General features: G+C 42.2%; 1 protein-coding gene and 1 pseudogene across 1 annotated transcript in view; one reads left to right on the forward strand and one right to left on the reverse strand.

The window, feature by feature from the left end:
- Positions 1-10,932, reverse strand: part of NUP133 (nucleoporin 133) — a 53,531-nt gene extending 42,599 nt beyond the window's left edge. Inside the window, exons 1-5 of the mRNA XM_043925883.1 lie at positions 10,527-10,932; positions 8,357-8,475; positions 3,724-3,827; positions 2,506-2,613; positions 516-650 (exon numbers count right to left, since the gene is read on the reverse strand). Coding sequence (XP_043781818.1) covers positions 516-650; positions 2,506-2,613; positions 3,724-3,827; positions 8,357-8,475; positions 10,527-10,708 — 648 coding nt within the window. The 5' untranslated portion in view covers positions 10,709-10,932. The remainder of the gene's footprint in view (positions 1-515; positions 651-2,505; positions 2,614-3,723; positions 3,828-8,356; positions 8,476-10,526) is intronic.
- Positions 6,294-7,135, forward strand: LOC122708970 (annotated as a pseudogene).
- Positions 10,933-15,394: the final 4,462 nt, after the last annotated feature.

Consider the following 15,394-nt stretch of genomic DNA (forward strand, 5'->3'; position numbering starts at 1 on the left):
AAATCTAAAAGAATAAAAAACGAACAGTGCTACTTTTTAAAAATCATTTATTTATGAATCCATTCACTTAATACTACACAGAAAAACTTCGTAGCCATTTTCTTAATTGCATGTTTGCCTTTTTTTAAATTCTGATTTTTAAGTTATAGGTTCACATTATGTAGGTTCAGCAAATCAAGAATCAGATTTTATTTCTTTGGTAAACCAGGAGAACATGTATTAGCAAACCATTCCTCCTCTAAGTTGCTGAATCACTCTCTAAATATGTTTCTGACAGAAACAAACACCACTGGCTACTGTGCTCCGCTGACACATCAGAGTCCTGCAAGAAGGGCTTCCCTCGGTCTAAGTGCTCAAATCCTAGATCCTTACATTCTTTCCTCGCCTCTTTTGTGATCTCCTCCCACCCCTACCTGTATGATCTGCTCAAAATCACAAATTTTTAGTCATTCAAACCTGATTTCCAAGCCAAATGACAGTTCTCCAATACATATAAAAGAATATCCATCGTATACCTGTACTGCTGTTAGGAAACTGTAGGTCTTATCGCCTCCCAGATCTATGAACGTCTCCGTGTAGGTGTCTTCACTAGCAAGGCTTGGCCAGTAGCGGACAGATCCTTCTCTGGTGGCAACCATGACAGCAACAGCCTCGAAACAAGACCATAACACTCAGCAGACACAAGAAAAGGAGCCCAAGGCGGTAGTCTGACGACACTGACATAAGAAACCAGGGCAATGTACTACTGATTAACAGAAATCAGGGGAAAAAATTCCTTTTTTCCATATTTAAAAAATTATCATACAGTAAAACTGACATTTTCTCCTTCTGTTTTATAATTCTATGAATTTTTATACCCTTGTTTCTCTTCAGATCATACAAAATGTTTTGCTTTTTACAGTCCTATGAAATTTAAAACACGTGATGGACCAGATGGTAAAGGATCTACCTGCAATGTGGGAAACCCAAGTTCAATCCCTGGGTTGGGAAGATCCCCTGGAGAAGGGAATGGCAACCCACTCCAGTATTCTTGCCTGGAGAATCCCACGGACAGAGGAGCCTGGCGGCTACAGTCCATGGGGTCACAAAGAGTCAGATATAACTAAGTGATTAAAACTTTCACTTTTAGACTCAAGTCCCACCACAATAGGGATATAGGAGAGTACAGCAGCACCAAAGCTCCGTAACACTTTCCCTTTGGTCACACCCTCCCCTATCCTCACCCCGGCAATCCCCATTTCCATCATTATAGTTCTGTCTTTCTGAGAACGCCAAACAAACAAAATCATATAGAAAAGAACCTTTTGACAATGGTTTATCTCGTTTAGCACAATGCCTTTGAGATTCACCCATGTTGTTTCATGGATCAATAGCTCATGTCTTTTTACTGCTGAGCAGTATTTCATCCTATGGAAGAATCAGTTTATTTATCCATTCACTTGCTAAAGGATATTCAGATTGTTTCCACCTTTGGCTATCATAAATAAAGGTGTTATGACATTAGTGTATTGTGTGTGTGTGTGGGGGGGTGTGTCTGTGTGGGTATGTGAACATAAGCTTTAGTTTCTCTAAAACAAACAGCCAGGAATGGAATTGTTGGGTCATATGGCAAGGGCACTTTAACTTTCTAAGAAAGTGAAAATCAGTGGCTGCACCATTCTGCATTCCTGTCAGCAAAGTATGAGGTTCCAGTTGCTCCACATCCTTACCAGCAGATGGCAGTGTCAGTGCTTTTAATTTCAGCCATCGTAGTAATAGTGACCTGGTATCTCACTTATTTGCATTCCCCTAATGGCTAACGATGTGAATGTCTCTTCAGGGCTTGACATCCTTATATTCTCTTTGGTAAAGTGTTCAAGTCCTACGCCTTACTTTTTAAATTGGGTTGTTTTCTTACTAAGTTTTGAGAGTTCATTTTATGTTCTGGATACAAGTCTTTTATTGGATGTTTGATTTATAGTATTTCCTACCAATCTGTAGCTCTCTCTTCATTTTCTTCTCAGAGTCTTTGGCAGAGCCAAGTTTTAAATTTTGATTAAGTCCAACTTATCTATTTTTCTTCTTTTATGAGTCACATTTTTGGTGATTTCTAAGAACTCTTCAACTAACCCCATGTCATGATGATTTTTTTTCCTATTTTCTTCTAAAAGTTTTTAGTTTTACAATTTACATTTAGACCTATGGTCCACTGGGGGTTCATCTTTACATGAGGTTTAGGAGGAATGTTTTTTTCTTCCTAAAGATGGTCGATGATTCCAACATCATTTATTGAGAAGACCATCCTCGTGTCACTGAGTTTCTTCTGCACCCGTCAGAGCTCAGCGTGCCATCTCTGTGTGGGTCTGTAGTGTACACTGTTCTGTCCCACTGCCCCGTGTGTTACCATTCTGTCTTGATTCCTGCAGCTTTAAAGCTATGGTTCAAAACCCAACTCGGTGATCCCCCCAACTTGAGAACTCCCTTATCTTAAAAAAATGTGCTTCAGTAAGCATTTAAGTCACCCACCTGCGTGGAATGTGCTTCGCCGGATGTGGTGGAGTAAGAGAGAGCCACCAAGTTGGCAGTCCAGTGGAAGTCACTAGGTGGCAGCTGAAGTTCTTTGCAAACAGATAACTGTAAAACAAATCCAAACAAAAAATTTTTCATTTCAAATCCAATTTTTGAACATGCACCTGACTTCACTTTCTCTGCATACTTTAGATTCTAATTCACTGCTAGAAATACTATTCTAGAAATACTTTCTTATCACATCTTTTTGATCAGGCTTCCATCATCATTTTCACTCATTTTAAAACAAAGTATTTTAAGAGATATAGAATCAGGAAAACTTAGCAGCTAGACCAGACCCTTAACACAAACTACTCCAATCTCTTCCTAGACCGAAAAAAAAGTCTATTGGTTGAAAGAGCTGTGTAGACTTCCTATGGAATTTTCCCAGTCTAATCTTGTGTTGAGTTGACATTGAAAATTGGCATGACTAGAGTATGTATTCCAAGTCGCCTAGAAAATATTTCTGAGACTCAGCCAGAATCAGGCTTCCTCTGCTAACTCAGGATGCCCACCGCAGGACCTCTCCCTCACCTGTGCTCCTAACCACAGTCATGGTCTCCTAGACAGCAGGTGTACAGAGGCCAGTAGGCATGAAGAGTTTAGGGAAGCTGGAGCCTCAGTCCCAGTGGGCACAAGTATTGCAAGAGAGGATGCCTGATCTGGAGTGGACAGAAAGAGGCTGCTGAGAGTATAGCAGCGAACATCAAATTAAAGTCCCCATGTGAGAAGCTGACAATGAAGAGTTAAATTACCATTATAAAAACTGGTATAATTTTTTCCTATTTTCTTACACATGGTTCAGTAGATTCAGTGCAACACATTCCTATCCTCTTAGAGACAGTTCACTAGTTAATGTGGATGGATTTAGTCTTAGACTTCACTGCACAGAGGGACTAGCAAGACACTCATTAAAAATGCCAATGTCTCTAGCTTTATTACATGTAAATAAAATATATCTTGTTTAAAATCATGATAAGGAGAGAAACCTTTTTCCCAATACACAAATGTGCATTCATGCTTGGTATTTCATATCACTATAAAAATGCAAATCTATAATGCTTGAGTCAATTGAAATTACAGATTTCCAACAACTCTAAAAAGTTAGGGTAAAAATTAAGAGTCAATTAGGAATCTCCTCCTCTCTCTCCCTCCAGCTCTTTAAAGAATCATTACCTTAGTGATAGGGGACAGAGCAATCTTCCAAATAATGAGTTTCTCTTTGCAGACCAGACAAGCCCATCCACCTTCATCTATGTGAACAGTCAGCTGATCATCAACTAAAGAAAAAAACAAGGTATGCAATGAATCTTACAGTATGAATTAAAACTGAGAAAATGTCTCATATCAAAATCCTCCTCACTGCCATACTCTTCACCCAAAAAAGTAACCACCACACATACAAGATTAACTCACAACAAAAAATACTCTTGAATAATTCAAGAGTTCTTAATATCCAAAATAAGAGATCCATTTAATTTTGACAACCACTCTTATAAATATATTGAAAGGTAAAAACTATGTTCTGGTCTTAGGTTTAATATTTCTTATTTTTTGTTACAAACTTATCTCACTTTTTATAATATTTAGTAACATTCATAATTTTATTTTGATAAAGCAACACAAATAATAAACCCCCTCATTAAATACATAAAACATTTCAAGGAAAAATCATGTTCCTGCAAAAGAACAAGATTTTCAAACAAGAGCTCTTTGAATGTGATGAATTACTTTATTATATGCTAACCTAAAGGGCTTAGGTTTCCTCAGCTTCACCTGTTGCTTCAGTTATTTGCAGTCCACTGGGGCCTGAGATATTACATGGAAAAGTCTGGAAATAACACTTCCAAGTTTGTGATGAAACCTTGCAGTGTCCCACTGTCCTGATGGGGATGTGAATCATTCCTTTGTCCAGTGTACGGACGCTGTGCCCATCACCCATCCATTACCCACTTAGTAGCAGTCTAAGTTATCAGAGCAACTGTCTTGGTGTTGCAGTCCTTGTGTTCAAGTAACCTTGTTTTACTAAACGAGGCCACAAAGCAGAGAGAAGTGATGCAGCACTGTGGATATTCTCTTACTGTGCCTAACTGACAAATTAAACTTAATCACAGGCAGGCATGTATAGGAAAAACATAGTATATACAGGGTTCAGTGCTATTCTGTTTCAGCCAACCCCTGGGGCTCCTGGAATGTCTGCCTGTGGCTAAGGGAAGACTACTCTATTGCTGCTCTAAGTGTTGCTGCTAAACCTGTGTAAATGCATTAACAGCCCTAGAAATTTAATCAATATGAGCTTTGCTCTTCATTTGAAGACAGGGTAGAGGGGCAAAATAAAAGGCACCAATAAAGTACAAGCTGAAATATAAATATCAAATCATACCTAGGTTGAGTGTGGGCTTTTTGCTGAACTGGAATACCTGACTGGTACCTTCTTTCCCTAAAAGAACTGTGGCAGCTTCAAATCCTCCACTGGTGAACCCTTGAGGACCCTGACTCAGTACACCAACTGACTAGGGCTTGGAAATTTCCATGTGAGGATGAGATCGTCTCAAGTTTACATAGTCTTCAGTTTTCACATCCTGATTTCTAGAAAGTCTCTCCTCTGAGTCTGTGTACTATTTGCTATTAACATGATCTGATGACATGAACCAGGAGTGTGTCAAAGGCTTAAATGCAATTTAAACTGAAATTTTTAGAAGGGAAAAAATATATATATATTTAAACCAGGAACAATGCATGACAGAGGTTAGTAGAAGTTTAGTTGTCTGAAAATAACTGTACCTGAAGCTCCCATGGACTTACTGGTAAAATGTGCTAGTTCAAGTTGATGAGAAATATTCCTTTTTATGGAATGGAGTACTTTAAACTTTTTTGACTGTCATTCACAGTATGAAATACATTTTACAGCATGATGTAGTCATACACAAGTTAAATAAAACAAAATGAGATACACTCTGACATTCTGAATCTACTTTACTTCATTTTTTAAAAAAATGCTGGTCATGAACCACTAAAGTGATTTCAGTCACTACCTGCAGTTTGAAAAACACTGTTCCAGGAAATCAAAGGATGCTCTGAACTTTGCTCTTAGAGTCACCCCAACTTCTCATCTTTAATGGCATCTTTCTGAAGCGCATGTTGACCACACCTTCCACACTTCCACTCTAATTCTCTACCAGTGGGGCATCCCTGGTGGTCCATTGGTTAAGAATCTGCCTTGCAATGTAAGGACACAGGTTCCATCCCTGGTTCTGGAAGATCCCACATGCTGTAGGGCAACTGAGCCCACGGGTCACCTCTTTGACTGCACTCTGGAGCCCATGCTCCATAACTACTGAAGCTAGCGTGCCCTAGAGCTTGTGCTCTGCAATAAGAGAGGCCGCTGCAATGAGAAGCCCATGCACTTCAACTAGAGAGTAGCCTCTGCTCGCTGCTAAAGAAAGCCTGGGAGCAGCAATGAAGACCCAGCACGGCCAAAAATAAACAAGTGTTTTAAAATAAATGAAAATAATAATTTTCTGCCAAGAGAATCTTCCAATGGTGCACAAAACTGATAACATAAATTTGGCCGGCGCGGCAGCCCAGCCCGGCACGGTGCAGAGCAGTCGGCCTGTGTGCTCAGCACAGCGAGGAGGGTCCCTTGGACACACTGCCTTCTGCTGCTGCTCAAGCCAGGACAAACCTCCACCCTTCTTGCCTCTTCTACCTCTGAGCCGCCACTCCTCATGCGGTCAGCACACACCATGACAAAGACAGACAAGAAGTCCTTCAAACAGAGTCTGGCCAAGTGGAAGGTCTTCATCTACAACCTGACCACCAGAGAGTTACTGGGGTGCACTGCTAAGAGCTGAGTTTGATCTTGCTCTTCCACCTACTCTTTTATGGGTTCCTGGCTGCACTCTCTTCATTCACAATGTGGGCTATACTTCAGACTCTGAACAATGAGATTCCAAAAGATCATGACCAGATTCCAAGTTCAGGACTTAAATGGTTTTTCCAAAACTAGTGATGGTATTGGATTTTCATTCAGCATGTCTAATCCAGAGTCCTATAAAAGGTACACTGATGACCTTAAGAAACTTCTAAAGCCATATGGCTTAGAAGAACAGAATCTCACAGAATGTAACAATGGAAACTTTTCTGAGCCGAAAGGTCCAGATTATACTGCATGTCAGTTTCCTTTTGCCTTACTTGAAGCATGCAGAGGTGTGGATGATGCCAAGTTTGGCCACAACACAGGAAACCTTTGTACTCTTGTGAAAATGAACAGAATGATTATATTAAAGCCTCAAGGAGAACCAAGGATAGAATGTATTGCAAAGAATGAAAGCCCAGCAGTTCTATCAACTTATCTTCCCAGTGGAAAGATAGATATAAAATATTTTTCATGTTACAGGAAAAAACTGCATGGGAGTGATCTACGGCCACTAGGTGAGCTATCTCTAGTTCATCTTTGGTAATAAGGATGACATAAAAGAAGTTAACAGTTGAGTGCCAGATTGATGAATCACCCAACCTAAAAACCCAGAATGATCATGACAAGTTTTCAAGATGAGTTGCATTCAAGATCACCATACATGCATAGTAGGAGTTGGGATATCTCCACAGGGTAAATGTTGTGTTGTCGTCTTTATTCTGTATCAGCCAGACCTGCCATTCCAGAATCATCAAGACTACCCTGGAGAAAGGTGGAGTGGTACATGACCCTGGAGTACCAACATCATGTTCTTCCGATCATGGTATTCCACGTCCTTCAAAGTAACTTGCCTCTTGCCTCTGCTGCCTTCTGAATCATGTACAATCACCAGATAGGGGCTGCACCAGACAGGGGCTGTGAACACCTGATTCTGAACATGTAGGACAAGGGTCTTGTCCAATTTTTATGTGGCTTAATTGCCAAGTGTCTAATGCTTAAAGTGCTGAGCTATATAAATATTTTATAGGTTTAACACTAGTTAACTGTCATATTTTGATGCCACCAAAGTTTTAGGGGATAAAATGGTACCTGACCAACATCAAATGACTTTACAGCTGTAAGAAAATTGGTGGGTGGAAAAGTTCTTATGTGAGAAGGAAAAGGGAAAATAAAAATGAGCACGAAAGGTTAAAAAAAAAAAATTATGCATACAGCTTCTGGGGTACTACACAGATCCAAAATGGAAGTAAGACTTCATTCTATTGCATTATTAAACCCAATAATGTAAGGCAGTTTTTGGATTTTTTTAAAAAGCTAAACTTCATATACTCAAACAACTTTTGAAATTGGACTGAGTTTTGCATACACAGTATGTACAACCATAAATACTTCATTGTGCTAAAATAAGCTCATTCTGCTTCCCATATTTGTTATATTTCTCAAACACAATGAAAAACCAAGTAAGTCACCTATTTCTCCCCAAGGAAGTGAAGGTACACCAGTGAAGTACAGTGAAAGTCGCTCAGTCATGTCTGATCTTTGCGACCCCACAGACCATACAGTGCATGGAATTCTCCAGGCCAGAATACTGGAGTGGGTGGCCGTTCATTTCTCCAGGGAATCTCCCCACCCCAGGGATTGAACCCATGTCTCCTGCATCGCAGGCAGATTCTTTACCAGCAAAGCTACAAGGGAAGCCCAAGAATACTGGAGTGGGTAGCCTATCCCTTCTCCAGCAGATATTCCCAACTCAGGAATCAAACCGGGGTCTCCTGCATTACAGATGGATTCTTTACCAGCCTGGCAAGAGAAAGCACAAATTTCTATCTTCATGCCAGACCTAGGCTTCATTTGAATTGCTAATAGAGACAAATGAAAAATGACACCCACCTTCAGTCAATGTTAAGGCTTCAATGACTTTAACAGGGAGAGAAGATCCAAATGTTTTCACATCATAATTCACAGACTCAGTTATGGAATGGTGTGGTAATATTCGCGTAGGTGTTCCTCTAAAGAAATGAGGCCATATTATTTTACTCATAGCTTAAATTTTTTCCATTATTCATTATAATGTTATATATATTTTTTCACAATGAAGAGAAAATCTTTGATAAACAAGAAGAAAGATGAAGCTTAACAGTGAAAAACTCTGGCTCATGTATACTGTGTATACATGTGTAATGTGTGTAAATGTATTTTTCATTAAAAAAAAAACTAACAGAATCTGGCTTCGATTCTCATGCTTCAGTAATTAGATGCATGATCTAGTCACTTAAACTCTTTATAATTCTGCTTCCTTAACTGTGAAATAAGAAGGTTGGACTATATCAGTGTTTTTCAAATTATAGGGTTTCTCAAATTTGAGGGTTTCTCACTCAACATTTTGAAAAACAAAATACAGAGTACAGTTTATCATATTCTATGGTCAAAAAAGTTTTACAGACATTGGGTTACATTATCTTTACGTTCTCATCAAATCTAGAAATGTAATATTTTACCAGAAATACAATCAAAATCAAGAAATTAAGTAGGGTCATGAGTATCTGCTGTTACCTCTTCTTCAATAACAGATACAGCAGTAGAGATTATATTTCCTTCTCACCTTCTTCTTAATATTCAGAAAAAGTATAAATATATCAATATGAAAGTTATTCTCTTATAGGATTCTCTTATCATTAAATGAGTGCACATACAGAGTGGTTGACGGTATTATTTCTGACTGAATATAACAAAGGTTTTTCTTTGAGCTGATCACCAAAAGAAGAAATTAAAATAAAAAGATGAAAACAAAGTATGACTTTTATTCACTGACTTTTGTCAAAAGGAGTAGAAAACAATCACAAGATCACCATTTGAAGAGCACTTTACAAATTGCAAAAATCAAGGAATACAAGGTACACAAGGTATTCTTTAAAAATCATTTCTCCTTTAAAATATTGCAATTTTCTATACATAAATTTTAAATATAAGTTCAAGACTCAATATTACCATTTTCTTACAGAGGCAAATTCATTTTGATAGATGAATTCAAAGGGAACCACTCAAAAAACATACGTGCTTCTTTTCTAGATTAACTATGAAAGGAGAGATGCAGAGCATGGTCTCACAAGTGACGTGCACTGGTGTGCCACACTTTTATTTGGTAACATAACAACTATTCTTATTTCGTTGCTTATGGAAAGTCTCTTCCCTATTAATTTAGCTGCAGGGTTAACCTCTGTAGCTAAAATCCCTTTAATTATCAATCAGCAGATGTTAACAGGGAGTTAGTATGTTAGGCAAATAAAATGATTCTACAGGGTTGAGGCCTTCATTGCCACCATCACTTTACATCTGCATCGTAGTATTTCATTTTTACTCCTTTGGCAGGCTCAGATTAGGTTCATTACTGCCATTCCGCAGATGAAGAGATCATGTGTGACCTACACTAGATTACAGGGGTAACAGGAACAAGGCAGGTAACCACCTGATTCTAATCACCAGATTCGAATTCAACACCTCTGTTGTTGTTGTTTAGCTGCTAAGTCGTGCTCGACTCTTTGCAACCCCATGGACTGTAGCCCCCCACGCTCCTCGGTCCATGGAATTTTTCAGGCAAGAAAACTGGAGTGGGTTGCCATTTCCTCTCCGGGGGATCTTCCTGACTCAGGAATCGAACTCGCGTCTCCTGCATGGCAGGCAGACTCTCTCCCAACTGAGCCACCTGGGAATCCCCCTTTCCCCCCTCAGTTCAGTTCAGTTCAGTCTCTCAGTCGTACCCGACTCTTTGCCACCCCCATGGACTGCAGCACGCCAGGCTTCCCTCCATCACCAACTCCCGGAGCTTACTCTACCTCTACACAAAGGTAAATCCATGCAAAGTGTGTGAAGCACACACTTTGTGATTAATTCAGTTGATGAATTAATCAAAGCGAGGCTGAAATAATCACACGCAAGGGTGCAAGGGTGACGGATGTCTATTTTCCCAACACTCTGGCGTCCCTAGCCGCCCCTGGTTCCGTGGCTTCTGCAGGGCCGTGAGCCTGTGAGTCGCCGAACCCAACCCAGGATGACCACTCACCGCGAGCTCAGGGAGCTCCGACGGCCGGCCGGAGAGAAGAGCACGGGGGAGCTGACAGAAGACCCCAGAGTCAGACCCTTCCTGCTGGTCGCCCGGGGCGTGGAGCCCGGCCCGACTCCACCCAGGGGGCCTCTTCGAGTCCCGGTCCCCGGGGTCCGCGGAGAGGAGACTGCCGGGAACATGACCGAAAGGAGAGGCAACAGACAGCGCACGTTCCAGCCGTGGGGATGGAGCGCAGCCCGCGCGCGGAGCTCCAACACCTGATGGGCGGGAGGGCGCGCGATTAAGACGTCAAAGAGCAGCGCCAGGCTGTGTGGTGCGCTGTGTTGACGTCCAAGGTCTGCGCGAGCCTCAAGGCGCGGTCGAGACCTCAGGAAAAATTGGGAGGTAGGGTGCGCTGTGGTGACGGAGGTGCAGCGCTGAGTCTCGAGGCTTGGCCGGGCCGGCAGGAGAAACCGGAATGGGGCGCGCTTTGATGACGTAAAGGAGACCGCCGAGCCGTGGGGGCGTGGTGGAAGCTGCGGATCGTCGAAGTTGAGAGGGAATCTGAGCTAGAGACCCTGGAGCGGAACAGTGGAGGGGAGTCCAGAGTTTCCAGGGAAGTGAAACTGGAAAAGCACGGGCTCTTCTCCGGTCTGCAGGGTGGGACTGCCCCTCCAGCAGCTGAAACGCAAAGCCCCGGCACGCTGGTCCTTCCTGAACCTCTTGGGAAGTGAAGAGAGTTCATTCCCTGGTCCAAAATAAGGGACCTGTGAAGTCTCTCATTCGTGTCCGACTCTGCGACCTCATGGACTGTAGCCTACCAAGCTCCCCAGCCCATGGAATTTTCCAGGCAAGAGTACTGGAGTGGGTTGCCATTTCCTTCTCCAGGGGATCTTCCCAGTCCAGGGATCGAACCCGGGTCTCCCGCACTACAGGCAGACACTTTAAAACTGTAAAGCTGACACTGGTTTCACATTCAGTGTTATAGATGTTATTCCCTAGATTTGTCATTTCTCCTTCATGCTAGTGACATAGCAAGTTTATCTCTTGCAGGTCCTGATCAAAAACCATAGGCTTCTGACAGCCCTAGTGGACCGCTTTCCACCTGGATGTCCTGCTCATGCCTCACGATCTACTCATTAAAAGCTGAATTCAGGTTTTCTTTAGGACTCCTGTTTCACTACCACCTCTGGCCCGTTGGATAAAATTGGTTAGTTGGCCAGTGGAAAAAGAAGAGCTCTATCCTAGATTCATCCTTCTCGGTTTCCTCCACTGTAACACCTGGGACACTGTACTCCTGAGCATCTCTAGTAGAAAGCACATCTGCATTGCCTTTGCTCTGGTTAAAGTGCTCACACTTCCCTCTTTTTTAGCCCTTTGCCTTCTTTTGGGTCTTCTCGCCTCTGGATGGTCTTCAACACGATCCTTCCACACTACAGCTGATAAGTGGAATATTGCCTGCCATATAAGTAAACAAAGGATGTCATAGTCATCAGTGATTGCTGCCACCATGTGAGCTGGTGAGCCCTGAGGAAACTCAGGCTATGAAAACACAGGATACTGACCCCCAGCTAGCTGAGGTGCGTATTGAATGATAATTTCAGTAAGCCCAGCCTTTTGCATCATTCCATACTATGTGACTTGACATGGAGTCCAGATGTTGGAGGATGGTGAATTCATTCATTCATTCTGGATTTATTGACTACCTTCCATGTGCCAGCCTGTATACTAAGTGCTATGTTTTCTAACTGTAAACAAAGCAGACATGGGCCCTGCCCTTGTGGAGATCACAGGCCAATGAGAAAGACAGGTCCTGAATAAATGAACACAGATTTATTTACACAACCACGAGTTGATATGTGTACAATGAAAGAAAAGAGGAGGGTGTCTGACAGAATGACTGGGTATCTGACTTTGGAGGAAGATCTACAAAGGCCTCTGAGAGAAAAGGACATCTCTGCTGAGACGTGCCCTCAGCCAGGCAAAAAAAAGAGGAAGAATATTTGAAGCAGTGGATCCTCTGGCAAGGACCGGAAGCAGCAAAGAGCGTGGTACATTCCAGGATCTTTAGACAAACAAACCAATGACAAGTGACTAAAAGTGGAGGAATCTGGAGAAATGAGGGCCCAGGAAGGGCCTTACTATCAAACAAGATCCTAAAGGAAACAGATAGCACTCTCAAGCTGGGTAGAGAACTTAATAAAGGATTGTTAGAGATTGTATAGAGCCCTGAGGCTCTAAGAACAAATGGGCCAAGAAAAGAAGGGGTCACCAGGCCATGGCTGTGGATCAGGAGACACAACCAACTCAAGGCCACCCAGAAGGAGGGAACGGCTGGGAATGGAAGTGCCCTGACCTCAGTGTGAGGAGGCCAGAATGTGAAGGAGGAGAACGTGAGGACCATCCTCTTGGTGGGAGGGCCCACCTCCTGGAGGAAATAGTGGAGAAGGCGAGTAGAACAGAAGATGTGCAGCACATATGCCTTGGGGAAGCCACCCAGGTACTTGTTTACCCCTCCCTAGTGCTGTCATGGGGAAGGCAATGGCACCCTACTCTGGTACTCTTGCCTGGAAAATCCCATGGACAGAGGAGCCTGGTAGGCTGCAGTCCATGTGGTCGCTAAGAATTGGACACCACTGAGCGACTTCACTTTCACTTTTCACTTTCATGCACTGGAGAATGAAATGGCAACCCACTCCAGTGTTCTTGCCTGGAGAATCCAGGGACGGTGGAACCTGGTGGGCTGCCGTCTTTGGGGTTTCACAGAGTCAGACACGACTGAAGTGACTTAGCAGCAGCAGCAGCAGTGCTGCCATTTCCCTATTTATCTTTTCACCTCTTTTTATCTAGTGTAGCCAGTTTAGAAGTCCAGAAGGAAGAATGGTGTAGTGCAAAGGCCTCTCCAGCCTAAGCATCGCCTGGAGGGCTGGTTAAGCTGGATAGCTGAGCCCCACCTCGGTGTCTGGCTGAGGGCTGAGAATCTGCATTTCTAACATTTGCATTCCTAGGTGTTATGGAGACGTCTGTCTTCGGACTTTTTTTCTGGTCTTAGGACATTTTGGTAACTACAGTGTGGTAATGAAGAGGGCTTCCCTGGTTGCCCAGTGGTAAAGAATCCACCCACCTGTCAATGCAGGAGACTCTGGTTTGATCCCTGGGTTGGGAAGATCCCCTGGAGAAGGAAATAGCAACCCACTCCAGCCTGGGAAATCCCATGGACAGATGAGCCTGGCGGGCCACAGTCCATGGGGTCACAAGAGTTGGATACAATTTAGCGACTAAACAATGAAAACAACAGTAATTGAGAGAATGCATAGACTCTGGAATTAAATGAGGCTTGTTTCAAATCCCCACCTTTTCTCTCTACTATCTGTGTCACCTTTTTGAGTCTCTGTTAAGTTGCTAGTAAACTAGAAAAATCAAATAGGGTACACTTTTAGAAATTTGAAAAAAATAAATCATAACAAAGATAGACAGGCAGCATTGTTTATGACAGCAGAGAATATAGAAAGATAAATCTAACAATAGATTTGTAATATACTAACATTATAGAATGCTATAGGTTAAAAAGAACACATGTGGTTGTGTGTAATGAATACTTAAAAATGTAGGGAAACATTGTCATCAAATGTAAAAACAGGTTGGTTAAAAATTAATATGTCCAATGTAAGTCCATTTTTGTTTTATTAAAATAAAAAGAAAAATCCCTCACAAGTGCAGTATGTGTATGTGTATGAGATGCTCAACCTACATGTGCTTCCCTCTGTCCAGCTTCCTAAAATGCAGCTTTTTCAGTGAGGACCAAACTGATTGATGTAGAACTCATTACTGCAGTCATCAATAGGAAAGCAGCCAGGATTATTTCCTGCAGATGTGGTAGGATTGTCAGAATTCTATTTTCAGCGACACAGTAATTATGATCCTCTTCAAATGGGAAGGCAGGGGCACAGTGACGAACTTATCGTGGATATTATCCAGGGCTCAGTGGTAAAAAAATCACCTGCAATGCAGGAGCAAAGGAGCCATGGGTTTGATCCCTGGGTGGGGAGGATTCCCTGGAGGAGGACATGGCAGCCCGTCCCAGTACTCTTGCCTGGAGAATCCCACGGACAGAGAAGCCTGGCAGGCTACAGTTCACAGGGTCACAAAGAGTCGGACACGACTGAGCATGCATGCACACAATCATTTCCAAGGCTTCCCTTTAGTCTCATCTAGTGGCAAGGGAATTTTTTGAAATAACTCTAAATTTCAGCATAGTTTAAACATCCTTCAAGCAGTGAAGAACATGTGTTGTTATCACCAGCTCTGGGGGCTGCAAACTCTTTCTGTCAAGGGACAGAGAGGAAGAGTCCCTGGCTTGCAGCCTGTTGCCAAGTAAGTGTGGCTGCGTCCCAATAAAACAACTTATGAACACTGAAATTTGAATTTCATGTAACTTTCAAGTGTTATGAACTTTTTTTTCTTTTTATTATCTTTTGTTGTTGTTGTTATGAACTTTTAAAAACCATTTAAAACTGTAAAAACCCTCGTTAGCTTCGCAGGCCACACAAAACAGGTAAGAGGTCACAGCTGTAGACCACCAGTACCAATTTCCTGAGGAAGGCCCAGCCAGCACTAGCACAGAGCTGAACAGAACAGAAGATGCTCCAGAAATGTTTATTGAATGAGTTGAATGGAGATTACCAGCTAAGCTCGACGATGCTTCAGATGTAAAAACATAGAAAAACACCCCCAAACAAACATTTACAATGCAGTTTCCACAAACTTCTTTCACTAATATACTTAATGTTTTGTGACACATTTGTTTTCATTTATTTTCTAACAGCTTTGGCATTTTTATGGAGACATGGAGCTTAAATGGAGTTCCTCAGTGGAGCCCTACTTTA

Source organism: Cervus elaphus, chromosome 15 (assembly GCF_910594005.1).
Source record: "Cervus elaphus chromosome 15, mCerEla1.1, whole genome shotgun sequence".
Classification (NCBI taxonomy): domain Eukaryota; kingdom Metazoa; phylum Chordata; class Mammalia; order Artiodactyla; family Cervidae; genus Cervus; species Cervus elaphus.